The following is a 24,115-nucleotide window of genomic DNA, read 5'->3' as shown; positions in this document are numbered from 1 at the left end:
GCTTTTTGGATAGCTTCAACCCCTAGCTGCGCTGATAAGAAAGCTCGGCACAGCTGTTGGTCCAAAACAAACCCGAAAGCATTCGCCTATAAGCAGACAGCGTGCGCGGCACGTTCAGTTGCAAGTTCGGGCTCACGCAGCGTATACGCAACGAGCAGTGCTCGGCGCTTCCAAGTGTGTTTAGGGGCAGTGCTATAAAAGTTAGGACTGTGCACTAAAAGCCAACAGATGGTCGCCGGCTGTTCACCCGCCGAGTTATCGGGATCGACAAATCTCAACTGGAATGTTTTAAGTAATTAAAACTGGAAATCAAAGCAAAACAATAACAAAAAACAAAAAAAAAAAAAAAAAAAAAAAAAAAAAAAAAAAAATCACAAAAATTATAAATAAATATATTTTATAAATATTCAGAATGCTGAATATTTATACGAATTATATTCGCAGTTGGAGAATGATTGAGCAAATAAAGAAAAGGTAATCCAGCAAGATGTGTGAAAATGTTTTTGTTTGTTTTTTCATTCGGCGCCATTAAAAAATCGAAGGCGTGAAAATTTCAGAGAATAGCTCGAGTGGTACGCGGATATTTGCCAATAATCGGCCGGACGCCACTTTTCCAATTTCCCATTGTGAATTGTGAATTGTGAATGCGATTCTGTGTACTCGAGTCTCTATTTGAGTTTGTATTCCGTTCTCTGGCCAAATGTGCCAAATGTGTATCAAAATGGGAATCGGGCGTAATGCGAACCGACGTGTGCGGCAGCCAAACCTCATCATCGCGATTGTAATTATCTGTTCGCATAACACAAACTAGTGCCAAGTGCTCCAAATATGAACAAGAAAAGTTAATCTTGAAAGAAAATTGTAGCTCAAGCGGAATCTGATTTGAGTGCCGGAATTTATGCAGAGTGCCAAATAATGGAAAAACAAACAGTTTGCGGTTGGGGCTCTACTCGGTTAATGTGGATTTGCGGAAACGAAGAGCGGAAGTTCGTATAAGTGAGCTGAAAGCATTGCGCCAGAGAAAAATTATGAAAATTGAGCGAAGCATTAACGCTTTCGATTCGTAACTAATTGTGGAAAGATATGTGTTCCCTATAACCATAAACTGTGTGAAAAATTCGTACTCTTAGCGGAAGCATAAAGAAAATAATCATATGGAAACTATTCAAGAGCTCAATAGTTTATCAGAGAACTATTTAGTGATGCTTGAAAGTTACATGAAATCTGTTCTCAAGGAAAATATCGTCTTCCTTGAATAATATTGACAAACTTTTTATGTTGAAGGAGTGTGTGGAATGAGGCTAATATTTACATGAAATTTCATTAATTTTCATTTCATTGTTTATTTTTTGGTTTGTCAAATTTATTAATTCCTTCCGCACTTTAAGCACAGTTAAAGGGAACAAAGGCATACAATTATTGTGTGTTGTGGGAGTATTTTTCAACATATAATATAAATTATACCCTCAATGCATATTCATTCATTTAAATGAAGTCCAAGAGATAATCTACATGTGAACAATGATACTAAACTCTTAACTGTTCTTCTTCTTCTCTGTCTCTCTCTCTTTCTTCCTATGAGTATTTCGCCACTAAATTAGAAACTATCAGACTTATTTTATTTTACAAAGATTTGAACGCTATATCTTCTATATATATTTTATATATCGTCTGTAGCTTTCAGTAAATATTCATTAGCATTTGAATATGTATTTTCGTCAGCTCCATTAAAGAGAAACTTGAAATGCTAGTGGCACGCCCACTGTGATAATGGAAAATTATAAAAATCGATTCTTGAACAAATTTTGCTGCGTTCGAGCCATTGATAATTATTTTGCTGTCGGTCGCGGCCAATTGCAGCGCACTCGATGAGTTGGCTAAACGACGATTAATTAGAGTAAACAGCATAATGAGAATTCAGGCTTATGTCCCGGATTGGCGTATTGCCCATGCTAATTTAAGCTCTCTGCTAATTAGGTCAATTAGAAAGAGTTAGTTGAGTAGCCCGAAATGCCGACAGTCTCTAAAAAAGGATAAATATTCCATGGAAAACGTAAATACTCGTAGGAATTGTGGCAAATTTAATAGCTTGTTACCCATAATTTACGAATTATGAAACTTCATTAAAAAGTAAATGCGTAAATTGTAATATAGTTAAGTTTTAGCTTCCACAATTTATCCAGCTTACGCGAAGCAGCTAATAAATTAATATGCTCTCTCAGGAGTTGAACAGCATGGTTCCATTAGTGCCTTAATTAGATTAGGTGAGCGCTGGCACATCCTTGTTTATAATTTTAATGGGTATAGTGGCGGATACGGCAGTCTAGCTAAGTGCTGTCGAGGTAATAATATGCAAGCCAGAAATGTTAAGAGTCAGCAAGTATTTAAATTCATTCGCATTCACCAGTCACTGTGCGACGATGTAAGTATTTTCATTTTCCATTTTATTTGACATGTCAAAGAATTGCATTTTCACAGTTTGTTAACTTGTCGCCTGCTGGTAACATGACAGCTTTATAAAGCGCAATAGAAAATACATATATATGGGCATGTGTACATACATATATTTATATGACATTGCGAGGAAATAAAAATAGAGAAGCTAAGCAGCTAAATGTATGTACATAATATAGATCCCTTAGATCCCCTCTGCGTATGACTCTGGGAGTCTTAGAAAGCAATCCTCTTATTCGTTCACAAAACGCAGGGATTTATTTGAAATGTTTGCAATAACATCATTCGCAGCTCAAGTGCCATTTGGTGCCTTGCAGCTGAAGTAAAATATGGTGCGACACGGATTAAGGCAAAAAGCTAGAAGGACACACCACAACAACAACAATAGCAACAGCTACAGCTACAGCTACAGCAACAAGCAAAAGGCACAAGTCCCTTGCGTGCATTTCATGTTGCAAGTTAAATGAATGTCTCCTGCCAACGGCCGGAGACAAATGCTAGTGGCAACAGCAAGTTCCACAACTGCTGAAGACAGTCTCAAATAAATGCAGCTAATAACAGACAAAGGCGCATACCTCACGACAGTGACCAGTGGGAGCGACAGAGAGCAGAACAGGGAGTGAGAGTGAACACATTATGTTTGTAATGGCAATATAAATGCTTCCCAAGAAGCCGTCACAAATGAGATGTCAGCTAGAAACGCAATTCAACTTTTGTTTTTCATCGGAAGGCGAAAACTTTTCGCTTACTTTGCAATTTACGTGCGTTCCTTGGTAGGGCATCCCGAAACATACTTGGCCATATGGCAGTTGGCATCGTTTCATTTTACATTCATAGAGCCTCTGACAGGTTGACAGATGGACAGTGGTACGAAGATGCTCTGTGGAAGCTGCTTTAAATTTAATTAATTAACTTACAGTTGGGCTTCTTTTGGTTAAACATTGAAATCCTTTTGCCTTAACCCACTTTTGTTTTTTTTTTTTTGACCACGAAAAACGGGACTTATGCTGTCCCAAATTCCATTTGTCAATTCACATTGTATGCTCAGCTAAAATTGAATTAATTGTTGGAAAAAATATACAAATCATTTTCTTACTACACTTTGAAAGAGCTTTTCTCTAGCTGAAAAACACGTTCGCAGCCAATTAATAGATCGAGTCCATTCATAGGCCCGGGCTTCGCGTATGAATGCATTACATTTCCCTTATCAAATTGAGACATTTCTCATGCTTAAGCCCAGCAGTTGCTCAAAAGGCAATGGAAATGGCTTTGAAAGGCGAGGAAGGCCCCCGCCCACTTGCCAACATATCAGATAAATCACAAACGCGGCTGAGCCAAAAATGGCAGAGCTAAGAAGAAAAATGGGTTCGAGTTTTATTTTGATTTTATTTTTTGTGGGTGTTTTTATTTATTTTTGTTTTACATACATTTTGTTATTTTTTTGGCATTTAAAATCTTTACCACGCAGCTTAACGTGGAGTTGTCGTAGGGTGAAAATGCAAATAGACCCACGCATTGCGCCAGCCACGTTGACAGTTTGAAAATTATTCAAATTCATGACAAGTTCTATGAACTTGAGGCTACTTTACATAATTTTCTTGTCATCAAGTTTGGAAAAAGTCATTTCGTAAGCGTCCCACAGAGATAAACCCAAGCAAAAGCTAAAATAAAGAAACATTCTATAATAGAAACTAAAACCAAATTGTAGAATGAATGTGAAGCAGCTTCGCAGACATGAAAACTCAATTTTCATCCTGTCGCCCATCTATGCGGCTCTCTGCAAATGACTAACCGAGACTGAGCCTGTTTCTGCGAAAAAAATACCAAAAAACAATTGGTCAAACTTTGTGTATAACCTTGTCATTCTATTGTTGCCTTGTTGAACATTCTTAACAATTGTAAATATTTTGTTCCTTTTTCAGCTTTTGTTTTTTCATGGCGTATCTCTTGAACGCCTCAGAGGACAAAAAATCCTTATGAGAAATGAATCTATTTGTAAACTTTGATGCACACAGCAAAGATTTGTGAATTGTTACTTGCAAACTTCAAAATTGCATTTTTTTTCAGCAATTCCGTTTTCATGTTGTGCATCAGCCGAGTCGAGGGAAAGGGAAATCAATATTTCTATTTCTAGAGAGCATTAACTCTTTTGGGATGCCTGTGAGTCCCTCGAGTCGGGCGAGCAGCCAGCCCATTTGATTTACAGACAGCCCATTAATCGCGTCAACCGATTGTGCTGCATACTTTGTGGAATCTGAATAATGTGCTGATGTTGCCCAGGAGGTCTCCGTCGTCGGTTTATTGATGTTGATAAGTACACGCTCATCTGGAGCATAAAATTACGCAATTATCTTAAGCAATTGTGTTCATTTATAACCCAAGTACAAATCGAATGGATTCTAGCTGCCGGCCTGTCTGCTATATAAAAGAGATGCGGCCCCCATTGCGTATTCGCGACAGCTCAGATAATTGGAGCGCCTCCTGCATCGCCCATTTCACATTGTTTGTGTATCGAATATGCTGAGCATGGCAACACGTCAAAACGGAACTTTAATTTGAGACGGAGCTTCACTTCGCCCGTCAATGAGGGAGCTTCGCATAATTGATGACGCAAGTGGTGTAAATAGAGCTTCAATGAGTTCATAGAAACCTAAAGTTAATTATAAGATTCACTTCCAGCTAGGAGTCGCCGAGCTCGGATGCTCATTTTTACAGAGATATTAAATTAGTTTTTAATATTATTTTGAAGTTGAAGACTTTATAAAGGAAAACAGATTGTAAAAGTGAGAGATATTTAGCTGACTTATAAACTTGACGAGCAATAACTTAAACACACTTGGCAGGGCATTCGAAGTGCGGTAATGTACCAAATATTTTCGATTCTGTTGTTTGCATAAATTTAATGCAGATTACATAACAGGGAGTGGAGTGAATTTATAGGAAAAAACAAACAACAAAAAATGCAGGCTTTTTTTCCAAACAAACTTTTTTAATTAAAATCAGTTTCTGCTCTTGCTGAAATGAATTCACTATAATTATAGATTGAGAAGAATTTTATTTGGAAATATAATAAAAGGAACGGATGAAAAACCCAAACGATTTATTTTGGTTACTATAAAAATAAGTCATAACTTAGCCCGAAGTCTTATTAAAAAACTGGCAAAGTTTTATAGAGCAACTGAGCCTTTGGTTTAGCACCAACGAGGCTCAATCCCTTTGGCTCACGTCAAATACCAATAGCGGGCTAAAGTTTTAGCATAAACCAAACGGCAGGCACTGCACATCCTTTTTTTCGATTTTCCTTGGCTTGGGCGATAGTGACTGCTGTGTATTTTTAGTCAAATGCCTTGCTCCTGTTTGGGGGCGTGTGGCATGTGCGTTGGAAGCAGCACTTAAATCACGCTCAGCACACACGCAAAGCCGAAAGAAATGCCCACTTTTTGCATGGCACTGATTAACATGCTGTTTGTATCTGTCTTCTCTCCCTCCCTCTCTCCCTCTCTCTTTCTCTCTCTCTCTCTCTCTGTGTAGATTATCGTCATGAACCGCACTGAACTTGGCAGTCAAATTCTGAGCTCAGCCGAGTTGTATAAAGCACTTTCGAGCGACGCCACATTTGATACGATTGGGGAGAGTCGACATTTGGTTAATTATCCTGGCCTTGATGCAGGCGGTGCTTACACTAGGAACCACAACTACGACAAACTCAACAGCAACTACGAAGACAGCAGCAGCAGCAGCAGCAACGACAACGACAGCATGACTATGTTGCTGCTGAACAGCACAAGCAACGGGAGCTATGTGCCCGCAGGTATGGACCCAGTGCTGATGGACCAATATCTGCACAACCGTTCCATCGGCAGTCCGTGGTACCACTTGCTAATCGCCATATACGGCGTATTGATTGTATTCGGAGCCATGGGCAACATAATGGTGGTAATTGCAGTACTGCGTAAACCAATCATGCGCACGGCCCGCAACCTCTTCATACTCAATCTGGCCATATCGGGTGAGTTGACAATTTGTTTGCGTTTTTATGCGTGTGTGTGTGTGTGTGTGTGTGTGTGTGTGTGTGGGTTTGTTATGTAACCTGAAATTTCGCATTTATGATGCCCTCTTGTTGGATATTTGCAGACCTGCTCTTATGCCTAGTTACCATGCCGCTGACACTGATGGAACTCCTTTCGAAGTTCTGGCCATACGGCTCCTGTGCCACCCTGTGCAAAACGATTGCCACTCTGCAGGCCCTGAGCATATTCGTGTCCACCATATCCATAACAGCGATTGCCTTCGACAGATATCAGGTTGGTAGCCTCGTTGTACATTAACCGTAATCGTGGCCAACTGCTATGACAACATCCGAATCATCCGAAAAATCGATAGAGCGGACATCGAAGCGTTTTGTCGTTTCTAATCAAAAGTCAAAGAGCGTGAAAGAAATTGTGTGTTCCGGCGCAATGTGGCGAAAGGTTTAGCAAAGATAACTATAAAACTCTTGAGGACAACGTTAAGCCAGAACACAACAGTTCTCAGATAGCCTTTTACCCCCTCCACAGTGGCAGGCAAAAGTTTTAGCATTGCGATGGTAGCTTGGTTACAATTTTCAAAGTTTCCTGTTTCCTGCTTCCTGCTTCCTTTCATGTTTGTCATAGCACTTATCTGTTCTATTTTTAATGTGTATAGATAAAAGTTCAAAATGGTATTTTTAGATCGTCAATTAGCGTGTAACCAAGCAGAATGATTTCAGCTCCGCTGCATGCGTTAGTTTACATTGAGTACTTTCCGTATGTTAAGCAGATTCTTATAGTTGGCAGATGAATGGGTTAACTTGAGACAAAGTACCTTAAGGCCAACTGATACGTATTCACTTGAAACATTTACTTTTTTACCACACGAATTGCTCACCCGTTGCCCAGGTAATTGTCTATCCCACGCGGGACAGTCTGCAGTTCGTCGGAGCTGTGACCATACTGGCCGGCATTTGGACACTCGCCCTGATTCTGGCCTCGCCGCTGTTCATCTACAAGCAGCTGATCAACATGGACATGCCGCTGATGCTGCAGAAGTTCGGAGTGCCCCACAGGATATCGTACTGCATCGAGGACTGGCCGATGAGCGATGGCCGCTTCTACTACTCGATCTTTTCGCTGTGCGTGCAGTATCTGGTGCCCATAGTGATAGTGTCGATCGCCTACTTCGGCATCTACAACAAGCTGAAGAGCCGCATCACCGTGGTCGCCGTGCAGTGCTCGTCGCAGCGCAAGACGGAGCGGGGCAGGCGAATGCAGCGGACGAATCGACTGCTGATTAGCATTGCGATCATTTTCGGGGTTTCGTGGCTGCCGCTGAACTTCATCAATTTGTACGCGGACATGCAACGGCCCTCGGCCGTCACGCCGAGAATGATTGTGGCGTATGCCATATGCCACATGATTGGCATGAGCTCGGCCTGCTCGAATCCGCTGCTCTATGGATGGCTCAACGATAACTTCCGTAAAGAATTTCAAGAACTCTTGTGTCGTTGCACTGAATCCACTAATGTTGCTCTCCATGGTCACACGACAGGCAGCAACGTCCAGGCAGCTGCAACGCGTCGTCGCCGCAAACACGAAGCCGACCTGTCCAAGGGCGAGCTGCAGCTGCTGGGTAAGAGCGCCACGCGCGGCCTGGCGACCTCCGATGGCGACTGCCTCGGCGGCGTTAGCATCGCGGCCACCGACTTTAACGCACGAAATGGAACGCGCAGCGCTGTCACGGAGTCTGTGGCACTCACCGAGAATCCCATGCCGTCGGAGCTGATCATCCTGGCGCCGCCTTAAACAGACCACAAATCCGACTAATACTAACCCAACTAAACTAAGTCCCTGCCTAAGCAGGAGCAAGCCAGTCTCTGTGCTTTGTCGTACGTATATGTATTTGCATATGTATATGTATATGTAAATATTTGTAAATATAAATACGAGACACTGACATTGTGCAGGACGTGCCGGAGCCCCGGAGCTCCCAGATAATTGAATTTGCATGCAAGACGTTTGTGAAAGGCAATTGAAAGAGTGCCGCAGGTTGCATGCATTTGCATTTGTATTAGAGATTCTGTAGCATAATTTTCATTTAAGTCGCAAGTAAACAAAAGTGCATCTGATGTGCTTTTCCTAGAGACCATTTCATCATTTGTGCACACTTACAGCTTGGCAACACTACTAAAATGCCGATTTGCAGTGTTGAGCACAAGCTCAATGCCTAATGCCAACTGAGTTACCCAGAACTCTGAGCATCGGAGCGGAGCGAGGAGCAGGAGGAGTGCAGCAGCCATAATCCATTTCGAAATCCTAAATTTAAACTTAGTTTTAGAGACTTAGAGACGAATATTGTGTGTAGGCGTAAGCATCTATGTTGACTGAACGAAAGCAAAGCTGAGCTAAATATAAGTCTAGGCGGGATAACTGTGCTCGCAGCTGTAAAACGTACTTGTAGATCCTTTAGCTCTTCATATATGTATATTAAGCATCATTAATTATGCAATATAAGCACACACACACTACACGCAGTACACTTAGGTTTCATCAAATACTGTGATTTAATTGAACGAGCCCTTCAATTAAATTTCGGGTAATTGATAAACGCAAACACAACTCCTCAGATATAAGCAGCGATTACTATGTATGATACACATATATGTGAATATATATGTTAAATATGTAAAGTATGATTAATTATTCAACTTTGTTCCTATTTACGCTTTTCACTCTAAGGCTTTGTACGTACTTCGCAATTGAACGTATTTCCTTGAGTTATAAATTTATAATATATATATATACATATTCATAGTCAATATAACTTAACATGCAATGTGTCCATACTACTAACGACGTGTCTGTTATATTTAATCTCAGCTTAAGCTCAACCAATAATGAATTCCGAGTATTTGCTGTTTGGCAACGAATATTAGATAAATAAATGTTTTAATTAACATTGCTTGTACTTGTGCTTCTTCTGGTTATGCAAGGATTATCAATTCATAGTTGCTCATTTCGCTGGCTTCTCGAGTTCCATGGGCTGCGCTGATTGTACTCGAGGGCGCCCAATGAACAGTTACAGTTGCGAGAGTAACTCTTTGGGGCACACATCAAATGCTTTTTACGCGCAGTTGCTCGAGGAATCATTGAGTCGAATTTTAAGGCATTCCGTTGATTTGTATGGCTTTATTTTTCAACAACTTTATATATGTTTTCTGGGCACCCTTTTGCCAATGGCTGCAAATGTCAATTCGCATTTGACATTTATGATGGAAATAAACGCCGAATACAGTGCAGTCGAGATTTGATTTGGTTTATTTGCGGGTCGCCAAATCCCTCGATTTTCGATTCTCAGATTGTCCCAGAATTATTCTTATAGAGTTTTTGAAATAGGGTCAGACTCTTGGAAATTTCTAGCAGCAATCTTGTCGACTAATACTCTGGCAAAATTGACGGTCTATGGAAGGAAAATGGATCCATATAGGTACAAAGTCTTGTTTTCTCGACTTGATGGAATCAATAACGGATTAAAGAAGCAAATTTTGCACGCAGAGCAAAAGTTGTTCCTACAAGAAAATAATTACAACGAAAAAACATTGGGTGATTACTTTTGCCTCAACCTGTACTCATGACTGAGTAAATTGTTTCTGAAATATACATTCATACCTCGAGTCCCAATTAAGGTACTTTTCGTACAGAGTTTAGAGCAAGTGCCACTTCCGCCTCGAGCACTCTTCACATCAAATTCCCACTTGATTACAGCATTATGTATGTATTTAATAACAGTCCAAAGGTAAAAGGTAAAACAAGATACATGAAGGCATTTTAATACAGACATAAAGATGCTGGGAAACACAAGTTCTAAAAATGCTAATAATATAAAAATAAAATGTAGCAGAAACATGTTTATATAACATTTTCTTGCATTCATTCAGAGACATCGTCGTTGACAGCTGGATGCTAATTAGGAATATTTAAGGTTTGTCTGATATATATGATTATACATACATGCATATGTATATGCCTTCAGACATTCGTCTTTTAATTATTGTGGTCTGTATGCGGCTAATGTGATTTATTTAACATACATTACGCAGAGCTGCTCGTCTGGCTATACACCTGGTACACCTTTAACATTTGGCACTGGCTAGCGCCCTTTAAAGCAGTTGCTGTGGCTGTTGTCGTTGGCTCGACTTGATATGGAGTCAAGCAGCCAAGTTGGAGGCATAACGTTAAGAGCAATGGGCCATTAAACGGCCCAAATGTGGGCCCACAGTGATAAATATAAATGCGAGCGTATGAGAGTCTATGGGACCTACATATGGATACTTATGTGACAGCCGAAATACGGAACAGACAGACAGACAGACAACTGGTTTTATGTTGCCTCACATCCGCAATTCCGCACTTTGGGGCCGAGTTGAGGACAAATGTTAATGTTTGTGCTGCCAAATGTGTATGTAAGTGTATTGATAAGCCACCCAGACGCAGCTCATCAATCACAGCCGCCGGAGCACAGGCATGTGGTTAAGCTGCTCCGATTGAGCCCTTCATAAGAGTGACGCCTTCAACTCGGCGGTCGGAACCTCTCGGTGGTGGCATTTGAATTGTAATAATGTGACGATTGCGTTAATTGTTACGGCTGGAAAAGCGGCTTACCACCCAAGCAGAAGGGTCATCGTCGTCATTAACAACGCATCTTCCAACGGTGAAGAATAATACCCGTGCGACCCGAGTGAGACGAGGCATGGGACACGCACCAACAAAAGGTGAGAGCGGCCCACGACTGAAAGCAATAATAACAATAATTTAATTAAATAATTTCGGACTAGGGCAGCTGAGCAGCGGACATGTCGCGCTCTCTGCACTTGCAGCTATATGTGAAAGTGTTTGTTTATTTGCCGGGCGTGGCGTGTTTTGGCCTGGCCAAATGATGTCACTAACGACAGTTGTCAGCCGTATGCTAAAAACTGTCTGTGGACTCAAGAGATCTGTGGCCAGCTGCCGCAGCGACGAATGGAATGTGTACACAAGAGAGAGTGAGACGGAGAGAGAGAGGGGGAAAGAAAAGTTATTTAACTTTCTTCTTGAACGCATTGCGTAACTCAATCTGACGGCCTAGGCATTCTAAAATTGACCAGACTCTTAGCCAACTGCCCTGAAGTGTCAAACATAATAAACGATTTGGGTAAGAGCTAAAAAGCAGCCGAAAAAGATTTGCTGTGAAAATCAATTTGGCAAAGTTGCGCTGCGGTTTGACTGAGGCGTGAGCCATTGATTAGCATATTTATGAGTAAAAGTGAAATTAATGAACAGCTAGGCACAGAGACCGAGAGTAAAAAAGGTTCGCTAATATTGACAGAGTTCATCCAGCCAACATCTAATGCGATTTATTGCCAGAGCCAGAGCGTTGCTGCACCCCCCAAGGTTGCCAGGCCACAAAATATTGTAAGATAGTGACTCAATGCCATCCTAGCCCACACTGATTCACGGCTCGTGCCCACTTCAAAGCTCATAAACATATGGCTGTTCCCGTGGATAAGCGTCTCGAATGGTTTCTTTCTCATCAGGTTGCCAAGCTGCCAGGTTGCCGATTTGCCAATTACCAGTTGCTAGCTTTTTGGCTAAAACATGTTAAATGACTTTCTGACACTTTCCCATGAGTTGGCCAATATTTGCACGTGCTGATGCCACAATTCATTTTTCCAGCCTACATAGAATATGCCGCAAACATGAAGACAAAAAACCATTGCTGAGCCATTGTTCACGTTTTCAGTTATTGAGAGCGAACTGTTATTGATTCTGTGGTTTCAAATACTAAGTAACTTTCATTTCGTTTTGCCATTTGATTTTGCTGCCTTTGAATGATTGTGGTCGAAGTTGAGGGCAGCAGGCCAGGCCAGCCCCCGCTCCACTCAGTTTCTGGTCGTTGGGCACACGGCTCAATGGCCACGTTTGTCACCAGAAATTAATAACAATGTGCCGGTTAGTTGGACAATTCTGGGCTATGACTTTCTCGTGCGTAAACCGGCCAAAGAAACTCGCTCGCCGCCAATAAATAAATACTACACCCCACTGATTTAGCAACGTCGATGGACTAGTTTGTGAAACTCCGCAATTGATGGTTTAACTCATGGGACAACTTTTTAAAATGCTGTCGATATACGATACGAATAATGAATTTTATTGAATATATTTTAATATCATTCAAGAGTTTTCCCAGATTAAATATTTATTGTATATATTAATATTTTCACTATTAATTAATCGGATACTTAATTGATGTTTCAATGATGAGATTGCGTGCTGTGAATCAAAACATATCTTATTATACTGATCGATCATGATAGAGCAAACGAAGAAGAGAATATTTAGTTATTAAATTTTACAAATAATTTAAGTATATAAAGAGTCAACGAACCTCACAAATAGTAGTTCAAAAGTATACCTCATAATGATATTAAACATCTCTTCATGATTGAATTTGTATGTTAAAATATTTCTTTTACAGATCGCACATATTAATGATGAATAATTCGAAATAAATATTGCATGAATATTTGAATATTCATTTTAATATTTATCGATTTTCGAAGCTCTACAAACATATTGTAATTAAGCCCAAAGTATATTTTATTGCCAGGAAAAGGTGAGAAATTTCTAAATTTAGCATGCAAAGCTTTTATGAGCTCTCTCTCTCTCTGCCTTGATGACTTAGTAAATTTAGCTAAAAAAAACCAGAATCGAAGGGATTGATGGTTTCTGGAGGCATTTCCTTGACGTCTTCGTTTGCCGCACGTGTTGCCTCTCTAATTGCCCATTAAGCTAATAATTTGAGCCACATACTGAAAGGTAGGCGTGGCTGCAATCACCTCTGTGGGAAAGTAGCTCTTCTAGCTGGGGTGGTCTAAGCTATTCCGTAATGGCTCGTAAAGCATTCAATGAACGGGCATTTTTTGCATCTGCTGTCTTGGCTCTGCAGTTGCAGTTCGGTTTTTGCCCATCAAAAACGAAAGTCAATTTGGCTGGGTCAGCCGGACTGACTTCGGCATTTCCGTTAATCTATGGTGCAGGGCTATGACATTTATTGTTCGCGATGATGATAAAGCACAAATGGAGGAGATTTGTAATCTTTGGAGCTGCCGACATTGACGAGCCACAGTCGGCACAGGGTTAAATGCAGTCTTAGTTTAGGTTTTTCACACTCGCTCAGTTTCCATTAGCCTTTCAAATTTCCGTGTAAAAGAGAAAATCGCTTGTGGCTTTGTCACTCTGTTTACGATGCGCCGTCAATGTCAGGTTGGACGGATATTGCTCTTAGTGGAGCGCCAGCAGCTGCTCCACTCGCAGCGAACAGCTGTGGCTCTCTGCAACGGCAAGACGTAAGCCGTTACGTTCCGCTTACGCTTACGTTACAGCCAGCTAAACTGGTTGATCGCACCCGCCGCGTCGACATCGGAGCCGTTGGCTTTCGCCCGACAGTCCAACTCTTGGCGAGCTGTGAGACAGTCGCAACGCAGTGCCGGTCCGCGCTTGGAATTTATGCAAATGAAAGCACACTTGGGATAGCATTTAACCGTTGTTGCGCGCCCATCTCGATTGAGGTGACGGAATGCCAAATCGAGTAGAAATTATATGAATATCTCGACAAATCGTCGATTCGACTTGTGCTCAAAGTGGGCTAAGTGAAAAGAGCCAAACGCAAACGCGAACGCGAACGCAACAATTGCATTGACAGAAGTGATGAATCGCAGTGTTGGCGCAAAGTGAACGGGTTTTCGGTCGGGTTTCGGTTAGTCGGTTATTTAGTCGCTTGTTGCAGGCATTTCACCAACGCCGACTGCAATTCCAATTTCCGAACAAGTCAGACCAAAAGTCAAAAACGAAAGTTTCAACGAAATTCGTAAAGTCGAGCCAAATTCTTTGGCGGAATTCCGCAAAAGTTTTGTTAAGGCCCCAGTGGGCAGTGCTAAAGGCCAAAGCCCGTAAAATGTGTAAAACAAATCAATTAGCCGCAAGTTGCAGCCAACTGAACTAATGCGCATTATCTAAGAGGTAAACTAATTAAAAAAGCTAAGCGGATTGAAAGTGAGTTTGTCTTCTGTTTGTTGGTATTTCTATGTAACGGCGCTGAAAATTAATTCGGCTCTATAATTACGTGAGATTTTGCGGAGATCTAAAGCGAGCGTGACAGAAATAATAGCCAAGTCAATTGTTAACATTTCACTGTCGTCGAATTTACACCTCTCTCTCTCTCTCACACACACACACTCATCTCTGCCTCCCTCTCTCACTCTGTTGAATGGACTTTGAAATTGAAAGCGCGCAAGCGAGTTAGGGCTTGAATTGAATTGTTGAAGAGCTTGTGTGTTATATAAGACTTAACAACTGGCCTACCTCAATTAACAGAGAATCGAACCCGGCCACAACAACAACAACGATAACAACAACAACAACAACAGCAGCAGAAGCAGCAGCAGCAACAGTTGCAACAACAATGTCATATGACACTTTCTTTTCGAGTCATCCGAGTGTATGCGAGTATGCGCCTACAAGAAAGTCCACAACTTAATTTTAGTTGTTTTCGCTTTTATTTGTTATTTGTCTTTTCGTTTTGGTCTTAGCTGTGGTTGTTGCTGCCATCAATCAACTGCAAAATGTTAATAATTTCACAGACTGCTGCACCGAGAGCTCATCATTAATGCGGAGACTATTGATTACCGAACGTTAAGCAGCTGTAACTGAAACTGTCGCAATGTGCTGCTGTGGTGCTGCTGTGCCGCTGGCCGGTGGTGCGTGTAAATGTGGTTGGGCCTGGTGAAATGTATCTGCCAGATACATTCAGTGCAGAGCATATACACACAAAGTACTTTCATTTTGCTTACTGGCAGCATAAGTGTCTGCTGCTGCTGCTGCTGCTGCTGCTGTTGTTGCTGCTGCTGTTGTTGCTGCTGCTGTTGTTGCTTCTGCTGCTGATTTCCAACTCTCGCTTTGAGGACGTGCAGCAACTTTGAAAGTTGCCACTGTGACTGCAACTGCCGCCGGTTGACGAGTGCCATACGCATCCGACAGATGGAGGCCATATGCACATTTGTCTCTGACAAATCGTCCAGGCGGAAAAGTTGCGCTGCTCGAATGCCAACATGATTTGGGTGCTAGTCTCAAATTGAGCTGTTGGCCATTGTCATTTGATGGCCGTCAAGTCTTTGGAGGGATTGCGTAATTTGTGCACTAAAACAATTCAATTTGGATTTATTGGATGGCGTTTAACGGCCGCACGCAAAGCGGAGATGTAACTTTCTAAAGCATCAGCATCAAATGGCGTTTTTTTTTTTTTTTCCTTCGATCAGCGACTGCAGTTAAAGTAATTTTTGGCCAATAGCAAGGCAAACAAGGCATACACCACGCATACAAATTAGTCAATTTGATTGGCAGCCGACGCCCCAAAAAGCACAGGCCAAAACCGGGGGGAAACGAAAAAAAAAAAAATCAGCGCTTAATGGGCCTGGGCTGCAGGCGAAATTGGTAACTAATTGGCGAAAACAACATTTCACATTTGACGCACACCCAAATTGCATTACACGGGCCAATCACGGCACGGAGGGGAGCGGAGGGGAATGACTTGGCTCGGCTCGGCTCAGGAAATTGATATGAATTGACATTCAAACACAAGCCAAGAATAGACTAGAAATTTGTGCGGAGTGGAGCAGCGACTAGGTATATGCCCAGCCAGATTTAGCCATTAATCAGAGTGCGGAGTATGACAGGAGCTCATTTAAGCCTTACCAAATTGACTTTTTACGTTGTTTACTTTTATATTGTTCTCTTTTTTTTTTTTTTTTGTGAGCTATTTTGAGGATGGACTTTAACTTTTGATTGATTGCAGTACTTATTGAATGGATTTTATTTTAAGGATGAGATTCGGTTGTGTTTAAGTTAACAAAAGATGAACAAAAAGAAGATGTTGTTAGAACAATTGCGGAAAATGATTTGATTTTTATCAATTGTATGGAATTCTTTGAACAACTGTCAATATTTCCTCAACTGGCTGTCGTTTCCTTGAAAGGAACTCAATTTATTTGCTGTGCTCTGCATATGACAGAAATGATGTGCGCTCACACAGCTAACTAGCGCTAGCCCCCAGTTGTCCGTTTGCCTTGCCATATAAGCGAATATATTGATTTACCTGATGAATGTCAGATACTGAATATCCGATGTCCACATTCCACGTTATGAATGGCAGAGACTCGAGTAGCACTTAAATATTTTACTTTATTATGAGTACTTAAATTAAATATTTTAGTTGAATATTCAGTTGAATGAATATAGTTGAATGGTATGTTTGAGTGACTCATTCCATAATTTTTCGATTCCCATGCTGTCTGCACTCACACAACTACCCTTCTCTCGAATGGCCGACAACTGCTGGTTATAGAATCCCATTTGGCTTTTGGCCAGCTCTTGCGTCTGTTTGTGGCAAGGGATTCTGCTGCGGCAGCTGATAACTGGTTCTAGACCACACTTGAGCACTGCTGCTAACGGTTATGTCAGCCATTTGGCCGAGACAATTGCGACGTCCAAGTGTTTGTTTTTGAGCGCTTTTGACCGCTAACTGGCGGCCGTTTGTCAACTTGTTACACAAACTTGTTGCGGTGGCTTAAGGCATTGTCTAACTTTTGTACTTTGTGTTATTACCAACAGCAGTGCGTGCTCGAGCATGTCGCAAATGCTGACAGTGAGCTTATTAACCCCACAGCTCTACACACGTCTATCTGCCTCTCTCTCTCTCTCTCGCTCTCCTTCTCTTTCGCTCCACGGTCTGTTGGCCTTTGTGCCTTTATATAAAGCTAATGGCATTCGTATGCAACAACTTGGACGCGACTTATGATCCAATTCCATCAATTTGCATTAAGGCAACGGCGACGGCGGCTGTCATAAGTTTCGAAAAGTTTTGCGAATTAATTGAGAAACTTGCGTCTGCGACTAGAACAGCGTTTTGAGATGAGCCAAGCCCACGCTGAGCCAAAAGCAGCAAAAGTAAAGGGCCACGAGCCCAGAGCTAAGCAGATTAAAAGCTGCTGTCTGACAGCTGCAGTGGCTGAGCCAAACTCGTGCCACATATGGGGGCAAGAATATTAGAGCATGAAGCCAGCTGGAGCTAGAAGAGAATAGGAAACTAGCAGCCAGGCTTGCTCCGATGCCCTATAGAGAGATGCAAACATCGTGATAAAGTCTCGTTAGTTTGTTCTGCCCGTCGACTTTTGGGTTTCATCTAAGCATTTATATTCTGGCAGCTAATTTGCATGCAGACATCGCAGTATGCTGTGCGCCACATTACTCACAGCTCGAGCAGACTTGGAATAATTAATATATAGCCCGAATTTTTAAAACGTGTGTGCAAGTGAATAACTAAGTTAATTTATTTGCCAAGCATTGGCAGCTCCAGCTGCAACTGCAACTGCAACTGTGGCAGTAAATGCGTCTGTCCATGATAAATGATTGCAGCCAATGCAACGTGAATGCACCATTTATAAAAGCATCAGTATCATTTGCTGTTCGTGTTAATTAGTTTTTCAGCACTGCTCGAACTGCTCGTTCGTCTTCTGCTGTCGATTAATATTTGATGGCTTTGAGCCAAATGCAGTCAGCTGACGTATAAATTAGTCTCAATGGGTTACACACATGAAAGAATTTGCTACAATAAAGCAGTTGAGTGCTTGCGGCGTAGCCTTTGCTCCATTTTGCTTTGTTCATTTGAATTTGCAGCAAATTTGATATTTGAATGTGTGAAGAAAGTAGTTAGAAATAAAGCAGAGAAGATCTACATATAAATGTTGTATAATTGAATTATTATCATTGTAATGTATGTGTTAATTGTAACTGTGTGTGTTAATTGAATATGCAAGCTATATATACAGTGCCTACAGCCAGGTCAGCTGCTGATTAACAATCGGTTGCTGGGCATTTGCCTGGATGCGCTGCTTGAGTGTTCTTTAAGGACTCGGAACTGCCACTTTATATAATACATCAATTATGTTGGTGCCAACTGTCATTCGCACTGCAATTATTATTGTCAATAATCAGTCAGCCGCATATATGGAATTGAAACAATTGCCTAGGCCTGTTCATTAGCAACATGACACAGTTGGAGAGTGTTTAATTACGTTAACAACTATTTGCTGATTTCATTTGATATCGTATGTATTGCATAATTCCATCAGTTTCTCTGCATGCGTGTAAACACAGATCACGTAATTTCATAAACCAACGAGAGCACTGAGCTATGCAGTTTTATTATTAGAGTTCTGTCAATTTATCTATTGAAAACGTATGTGAAATTATGAAATTATATTACATATTTATGCTCAGCTATGAGTACTCTGTGAAGTAAGGGGTATGCCATGATTCGCACACAGAATGTGATTATTCACTTAATAAGACCTTTCGAAACGGAGAGAGAAAAGAGTTTTTACTCTTTAATTGTGTTGCTCTTTAAAGTCGAATAGCTCTTGATAGCAATTCTGTAATATTCGTTTTGTATCGAGCACATTCATTATGCAGCCAAGCAGCAGCAGCAGCAGCAGCTGAAGCAAAATCGAAAGTGAAAATTCGACATGAAAATATCGTGAGTTGGCTTGGTTTGACGGGCGCAGCTTCAGCTGTACCACTGAAATGTGGTGCAAATATAAACAAACAGTATACATTTTCACTTTTGAGGCGCCTAGAGGAGGGGCAAAGGGGGAGAGGAGTCTGGGTGCTAAAAATCGTCGTCGACAAAGACAAATAAAAAGTGTGCGACGTGCATTGCTTGCTTAACGCCTAACAAAACGCCGCTGGCTGCGTTTTGCGGTTGGCTGGGGGTGGGAGAGGGAGAGGCAGGAACCTGAGGAGAGAGGGAGAGCAAGTGTTGTGGTAATAGACAAGCTGATTAACAAGTGGGTGGCTGCTGCTTCAGGTCACATTCGGCGCGTCTGTCACGCACGTGCTGTAAAATGATTTATGCGCCAAGCGAATCGCAGTTGTGGCCAATTGCTCAAACCGCCCTCGCCGCGTGAGAGTGCGAGAAACAAGTTTAACGCCTTTGGCTTTCATTGCAGAGAGCGTAACGAACAGAACGTGCAACAGCGATCCAGCGAAACGGTGGCATGAAATTGATGCACAAAATAAAAGAAAAAGAAAAAGGAAAACAAAACAGCACAGAGATACAATATAAAAACAAATTACAGCAGAGTGGTGCCGAGTGGTGCAGCAAAAGTTTAATGAAAATGCTAAGCAGGCCGAGCGCTGTTGCCAGCCGTCAGATCAAATTAAAAGCAAACACGCACAGAAAGCGACGCTGCAGCCCGCTGCTGTTGCCGTTGCTGCCACTGCTGCTGCAGCTGCTTTGTCAGCTGGGGCATGCGTCAGTGTTGACAAGTGGCGGGCACAATGAAGCAGGCGGCACTGCTGGCCAGGCCTTCAGTCAGCCTTTGACGACGATGACGGGCGTGGCGCGTAGCGACGACAACAGCTTCCGGCCCATTCTGCCCAGGGACGTCAGCGCCGAGTTTATATCGCGCAATGTGTTTACCAAATCGGGGCAGTACCGTGTCTTCCAGCCGGTGGAAGGCGAAAGCGACTTGCGCCTGGCAGTCGCTATGAAGCGCAGGGATTACATGCGAGAGGATGCACCTGCAGGAGCACACAATGTCCAGGCCGAGGCAAGGTCGAAGCCAACTCAAATGTCAACAACTGCGACAACGACAATAGCGAGAACAACAACAACAACAACAACAACGACGACGACGCCGACAACAACCACGAAACCCTTTGAGAGAGTCAAGCAGCTTAACGAGAGCTCGACTGTGATGCAAAATGAGCTGCAGGGCCTGGAGGACTTGCTCACGGAATATGTACAGCAATTCTTCAACGAGGGCAAATATGAGGCGATGCCAGGACTTGTGTTTGCTCTGCAAAAGAATCACACAACGCAGCACGTGGAAAAACCGGCCAGGCTCGAGCGCAGCATTTTCGAATCGGCCAATGTGGAGCTCAACGTTCCCCGTGCACTGCAAAGCGCTCGGCTATTGTTTTTTGCAGGTAAGACTTTAAGAAAACAATATTCTCCCACTCGCACTAACGCATCACGTTCACCGACAGGACTCAAGAAGATAATGTGGCCCATCTACATGGCTTTGCAGGTGCTAAAGAGTTTGCTGTTCGCCCTCTTTCTGCCCACAATCATTGGCAGCGTGAGTCGCCTGATTGGCAAGGGTGAGTACTGAAGCATGAGTGTACCGTTAAGTAATGAGTGTGACTAGTAGAGGAGAGTACTCATAGTAGCTCTAAGTAGTTAGTCATCTTATATGCTATAGCATGCACAGCATCTACAGTCAAATATATATCAGCAATCAAATGTTTGATCTTTGAAACTGAGAATGCATAATTGCGGCGTATCTGCTAATCGTTCACTTTCGCCTAGAATACATTGACAAACGTTTTGTTCAATTTCTGCAACTGGTCCATTCATTAACAGGCATTACCTCGGGCTCGGCCAGCTCCGTGCCGTTGTTTGTGCGTCCCATGGACCCGCCGCAGGAGCTGGACTTTCGGGATAACAGCCTTAACTTTGAGGAGGATAACAAGTTTGCCATGGCCGATGATGGCAAGCCGAGTGCTGGCTATGAGTATAATGCAGGTTGGTTTAATTGTCTATTCAATGGCATTCGCCCAGCTAATATGCTTTTGCTTTCCCCTCCCACACAGAGGCCTCGCAGCAGCAGTCGCAGTATGCGCCGTTCAATCCCAACTCGTTGAACTCGGCCACGCTGTCGAGGTACGGGGGGCAGCAGATGCAGGACACGTATCTCAGTGCGCTGCAGAGCATTGGCGCCGCCTCCTTCAAGAACTCGCAGAGCCTGTCGTCGGGCTCGTCCAGCGGCATGGCGGCACCCGGCATGGCCAAGAAGCCCGCCTCGCCCGCTAATATGAACACATTCCAGAGCTTCCAGAAGGTGCCAAACTCCTCGCTGCTGTTGTCCAACTACGATCCCTTCTACAGTCCGCTGCTGTCGCGTCTGGACTCGGTGTTTGCCCAGCTAAAGCTGAACTCGGAGAACGAGCACTGCCGCGAGAAGCTCATCTGCCTGATGTACGCCAATCCCGCAAAGTATGCTCCGTACAGCAACCTCGTCTCGGCCCAGCTCAGTCGGTGAGTATTTCTGCACGCCCGATATTATGCAATGAAACAGCATTAAGCGATGTGTGAAACTCGTTAAATTTGTATATTATTTTCTGATTCATTTGCCAGCGAGCTAAATGAATTGCGCAAGCCGACCTCCGATAACCCAGACATCCTGCGCTTCTTCAAGTACATGCGCGCCGCCAAGGATGGCCAGGATGGCGTCGACTGCGAGCAGTCGTTCGTGAAATGCAAAGAATTCAAGGATTTCGAAAATCCAGCAATGCTCTCCACATACAACGACATCAACAAATTGGTGGAGGCCCGCAAGCTCGCGTAGGACGCAGGATGCCAGACCAAGCAGACGAGCCAGACGAGCGAAAGGTGAAAGTTCGCACGAGTCAAGACCTGGACACCCCAGGTGTTGATGCCTGTAGCTGTAATTATGCAAATTTAACTTTAGCCTAGCCATACATGAATGCATATGAGCGACTATACATTATTTATCTATACACATATACAACATGCTTCGCATAGACATAAATACTTGTATAAATATTTATGTACCTTGAATATGTTGTCAGCTGACGGTGGGTTGTGTGTTTCGGGGCTTTAATTAGAGTGCTGTAAATAGAGAATTTTTATGTTGAATAGTTTAATTAACACGCAAAGCAGTTGCTGTTATCTTTAGCCATTTAGTTGAGTTGTTTAACGGATTAATTTATTGAATATGCTATATAATTTATGTATTTGTATACACTATATATATACTTATTTATTTATTTATTTATTTATTTAATATTGTTATATCCAATTAGTCAGCCTGAATTGCTTTAAGCTGTTTAAGCTCCTATACAAAATGAATAAAAATTAATCTGTAGTATAAAGCGGACAACAAGATTTTCATTGAGCTATAGCTTAGGACTTTTCCCAGGGGTCTCATGAAAAATGGGACAGAAACGAGAGAAATGTAAGTATTAATAGAAAATTGTGAACCCTAAACGAAATGTAAATATTGTTTACAAATATTTAACGAGAAAACTGCAAAATAATTAATAAGCAAACATTTTGTGAGTCTTTTGGATTTTATATAACAAAAAGAAAACATTCATACATGACATAATTATTATTTTATTATATATTCTCGTATTTTTGAAAATCTACCCGCATATTGAAAAGACAAAAAGGATTGGCAAATGTTTTCAAACTTTTGTTTTTTTTTTTTTTTTTTTTTTTTTTTTTATCATTCATTCAACTTCAAAGCCGTAAAGTTATATGGATGGACAGACGTCTGTGTCATAAACTAGTTTTCAAAACATTTGTACATCAGCCAAAAACAAGCGAGTATCAACGATTTTTCGAAAACTGATGAGAAAAAACTAATTTGTTTAACAATCTGCCAGTCTGCCCCAAGAGTCATTTTTATTAACACCACCCTCGCTGTAAATGTATCTTTGGCTGAGTGTGCGTGTGTATTCTACTTGTGTATGTGTGTGCATTATGTCTATTACTCGAAACGAAAACCAAGTTTAATTTGTTTTTATGAAAGCAACTCTCACTGCCATGCAAGTTAGTCGAATATGCTAGGCCTTCTGAATGCATTATATATTATAATTTCATTCTATTGAATAGATTAAGTTTACACACACTGTTTTCATTTGTATCTTCATCTCTTTCTCTTCATTTTTCACTCCTTAAGAGCTTCTCTTGTATAATAAAATATAGAATATATACATAGAAACACTTGTTTATTATACCACACTAAACATACTTTTGCAATTTTCTTTTGTTCTTGAGCTTTTGCCCTTTATGCAGTCGTATGTGCCTGACAGCTGATTTCCGCTTGAAAGAGTTTGCTGGCCATGCTGGAAGGGTGAACTAGCATGCAATGCGAGCACAGTTCTGCACATCTAAATATACCCTACACTCATGGCGTGGTGTATCATAGGTGTGAATGTTGGCTTAACCAATAGACGCAATTCTTGGTAAGCACCTACAGTGGTGTTCATTTGGGTATTGGGTATGCCTGGCCCTATTTATGCTTTCGAATGGCTTCATGGAAATGCTTTAAAATTGATTGCCTGACCTACAAATGTATTTATTTATTCAATGAATTCGTATGAAATCTGAATTAACTGAAGCGAATAATATTATGTTTTGAGCCACGATTCACATGAACCTTACAATGAAGATTTCATGGCCGGGTAGACAGATCTGCCACTTAAGTATTCTTTAATATCTGTCAGCTCTGGAATGTGCGATTTGCCAGAGCATTGGCTAATTGGATAACAAGTGGAGCTGAGCAACATGGCAGCTGCCAGAGCTGTCCAATCCGCATCACGACTGTCACAGGCCCACAGACTAGGAAATGTTCGAGTTGCGTTTGTCTCCAAATGGTAATTACTGCCCCGGCTCTGCTTAGACGCTGTGTCGTATAAGTGTAATTTTCTCTGCAGAACTCCCTCGTTGACGGGAGGCGAACAGA

General features: G+C 41.9%; 2 protein-coding genes across 5 annotated transcripts; both read left to right on the top strand.

Annotated features, from left to right (window-relative positions):
• Positions 1-120: 120 nt before the first annotated feature.
• LOC6573137 (neuropeptide F receptor) lies at positions 121-9,426 on the top strand. Of its 3 annotated transcripts, XM_044007383.1 has the most exons (6): positions 121-474; positions 4,522-5,073; positions 5,986-6,463; positions 6,589-6,758; positions 7,371-7,947; positions 8,020-9,426. In XM_044007383.1, the coding sequence occupies exons 2-6, from the start codon at positions 5,038-5,040 to the stop codon at positions 8,271-8,273; spliced, it is 1,515 nt and encodes a 504-aa protein (XP_043863318.1). In that variant the 5' UTR covers positions 121-474; positions 4,522-5,037; the 3' UTR covers positions 8,274-9,426. The 3 variants fall into 3 exon arrangements, with proteins under 3 accessions (XP_043863318.1, XP_032589649.1, XP_015022253.1); XM_032733758.2 differs by having other exon boundaries at positions 122-474; positions 7,371-9,426; XM_015166767.3 differs by lacking the exon at positions 4,522-5,073 and having other exon boundaries at positions 122-474; positions 7,371-9,426.
• A 4,542-nt stretch (positions 9,427-13,968) lies between these two features.
• Positions 13,969-22,203, top strand: LOC6573139. 2 transcript variants are annotated; one of them, XM_001999194.4, is made up of 6 exons: positions 13,969-14,525; positions 19,568-20,549; positions 20,610-20,723; positions 20,986-21,147; positions 21,216-21,660; positions 21,760-22,203. In XM_001999194.4, exons 2-6 carry the CDS (start codon positions 19,616-19,618, stop codon positions 21,968-21,970), a joined length of 1,866 nt encoding a protein of 621 aa, XP_001999230.2. In that variant the 5' UTR covers positions 13,969-14,525; positions 19,568-19,615; the 3' UTR covers positions 21,971-22,203. The 2 variants fall into 2 exon arrangements, with proteins under 2 accessions (XP_001999230.2, XP_015022254.1); XM_015166768.3 differs by having other exon boundaries at positions 13,969-14,558.
• Positions 22,204-24,115: the final 1,912 nt, after the last annotated feature.

This window comes from Drosophila mojavensis, unplaced genomic scaffold (assembly GCF_018153725.1).
Source record: "Drosophila mojavensis isolate 15081-1352.22 unplaced genomic scaffold, ASM1815372v1 contig_16, whole genome shotgun sequence".
In the NCBI taxonomy this organism is placed as follows: domain Eukaryota; kingdom Metazoa; phylum Arthropoda; class Insecta; order Diptera; family Drosophilidae; genus Drosophila; species Drosophila mojavensis.
Note: the sequence above shows the minus strand (reverse complement) of the source record. Positions and strands in the feature narration are given on the sequence as shown.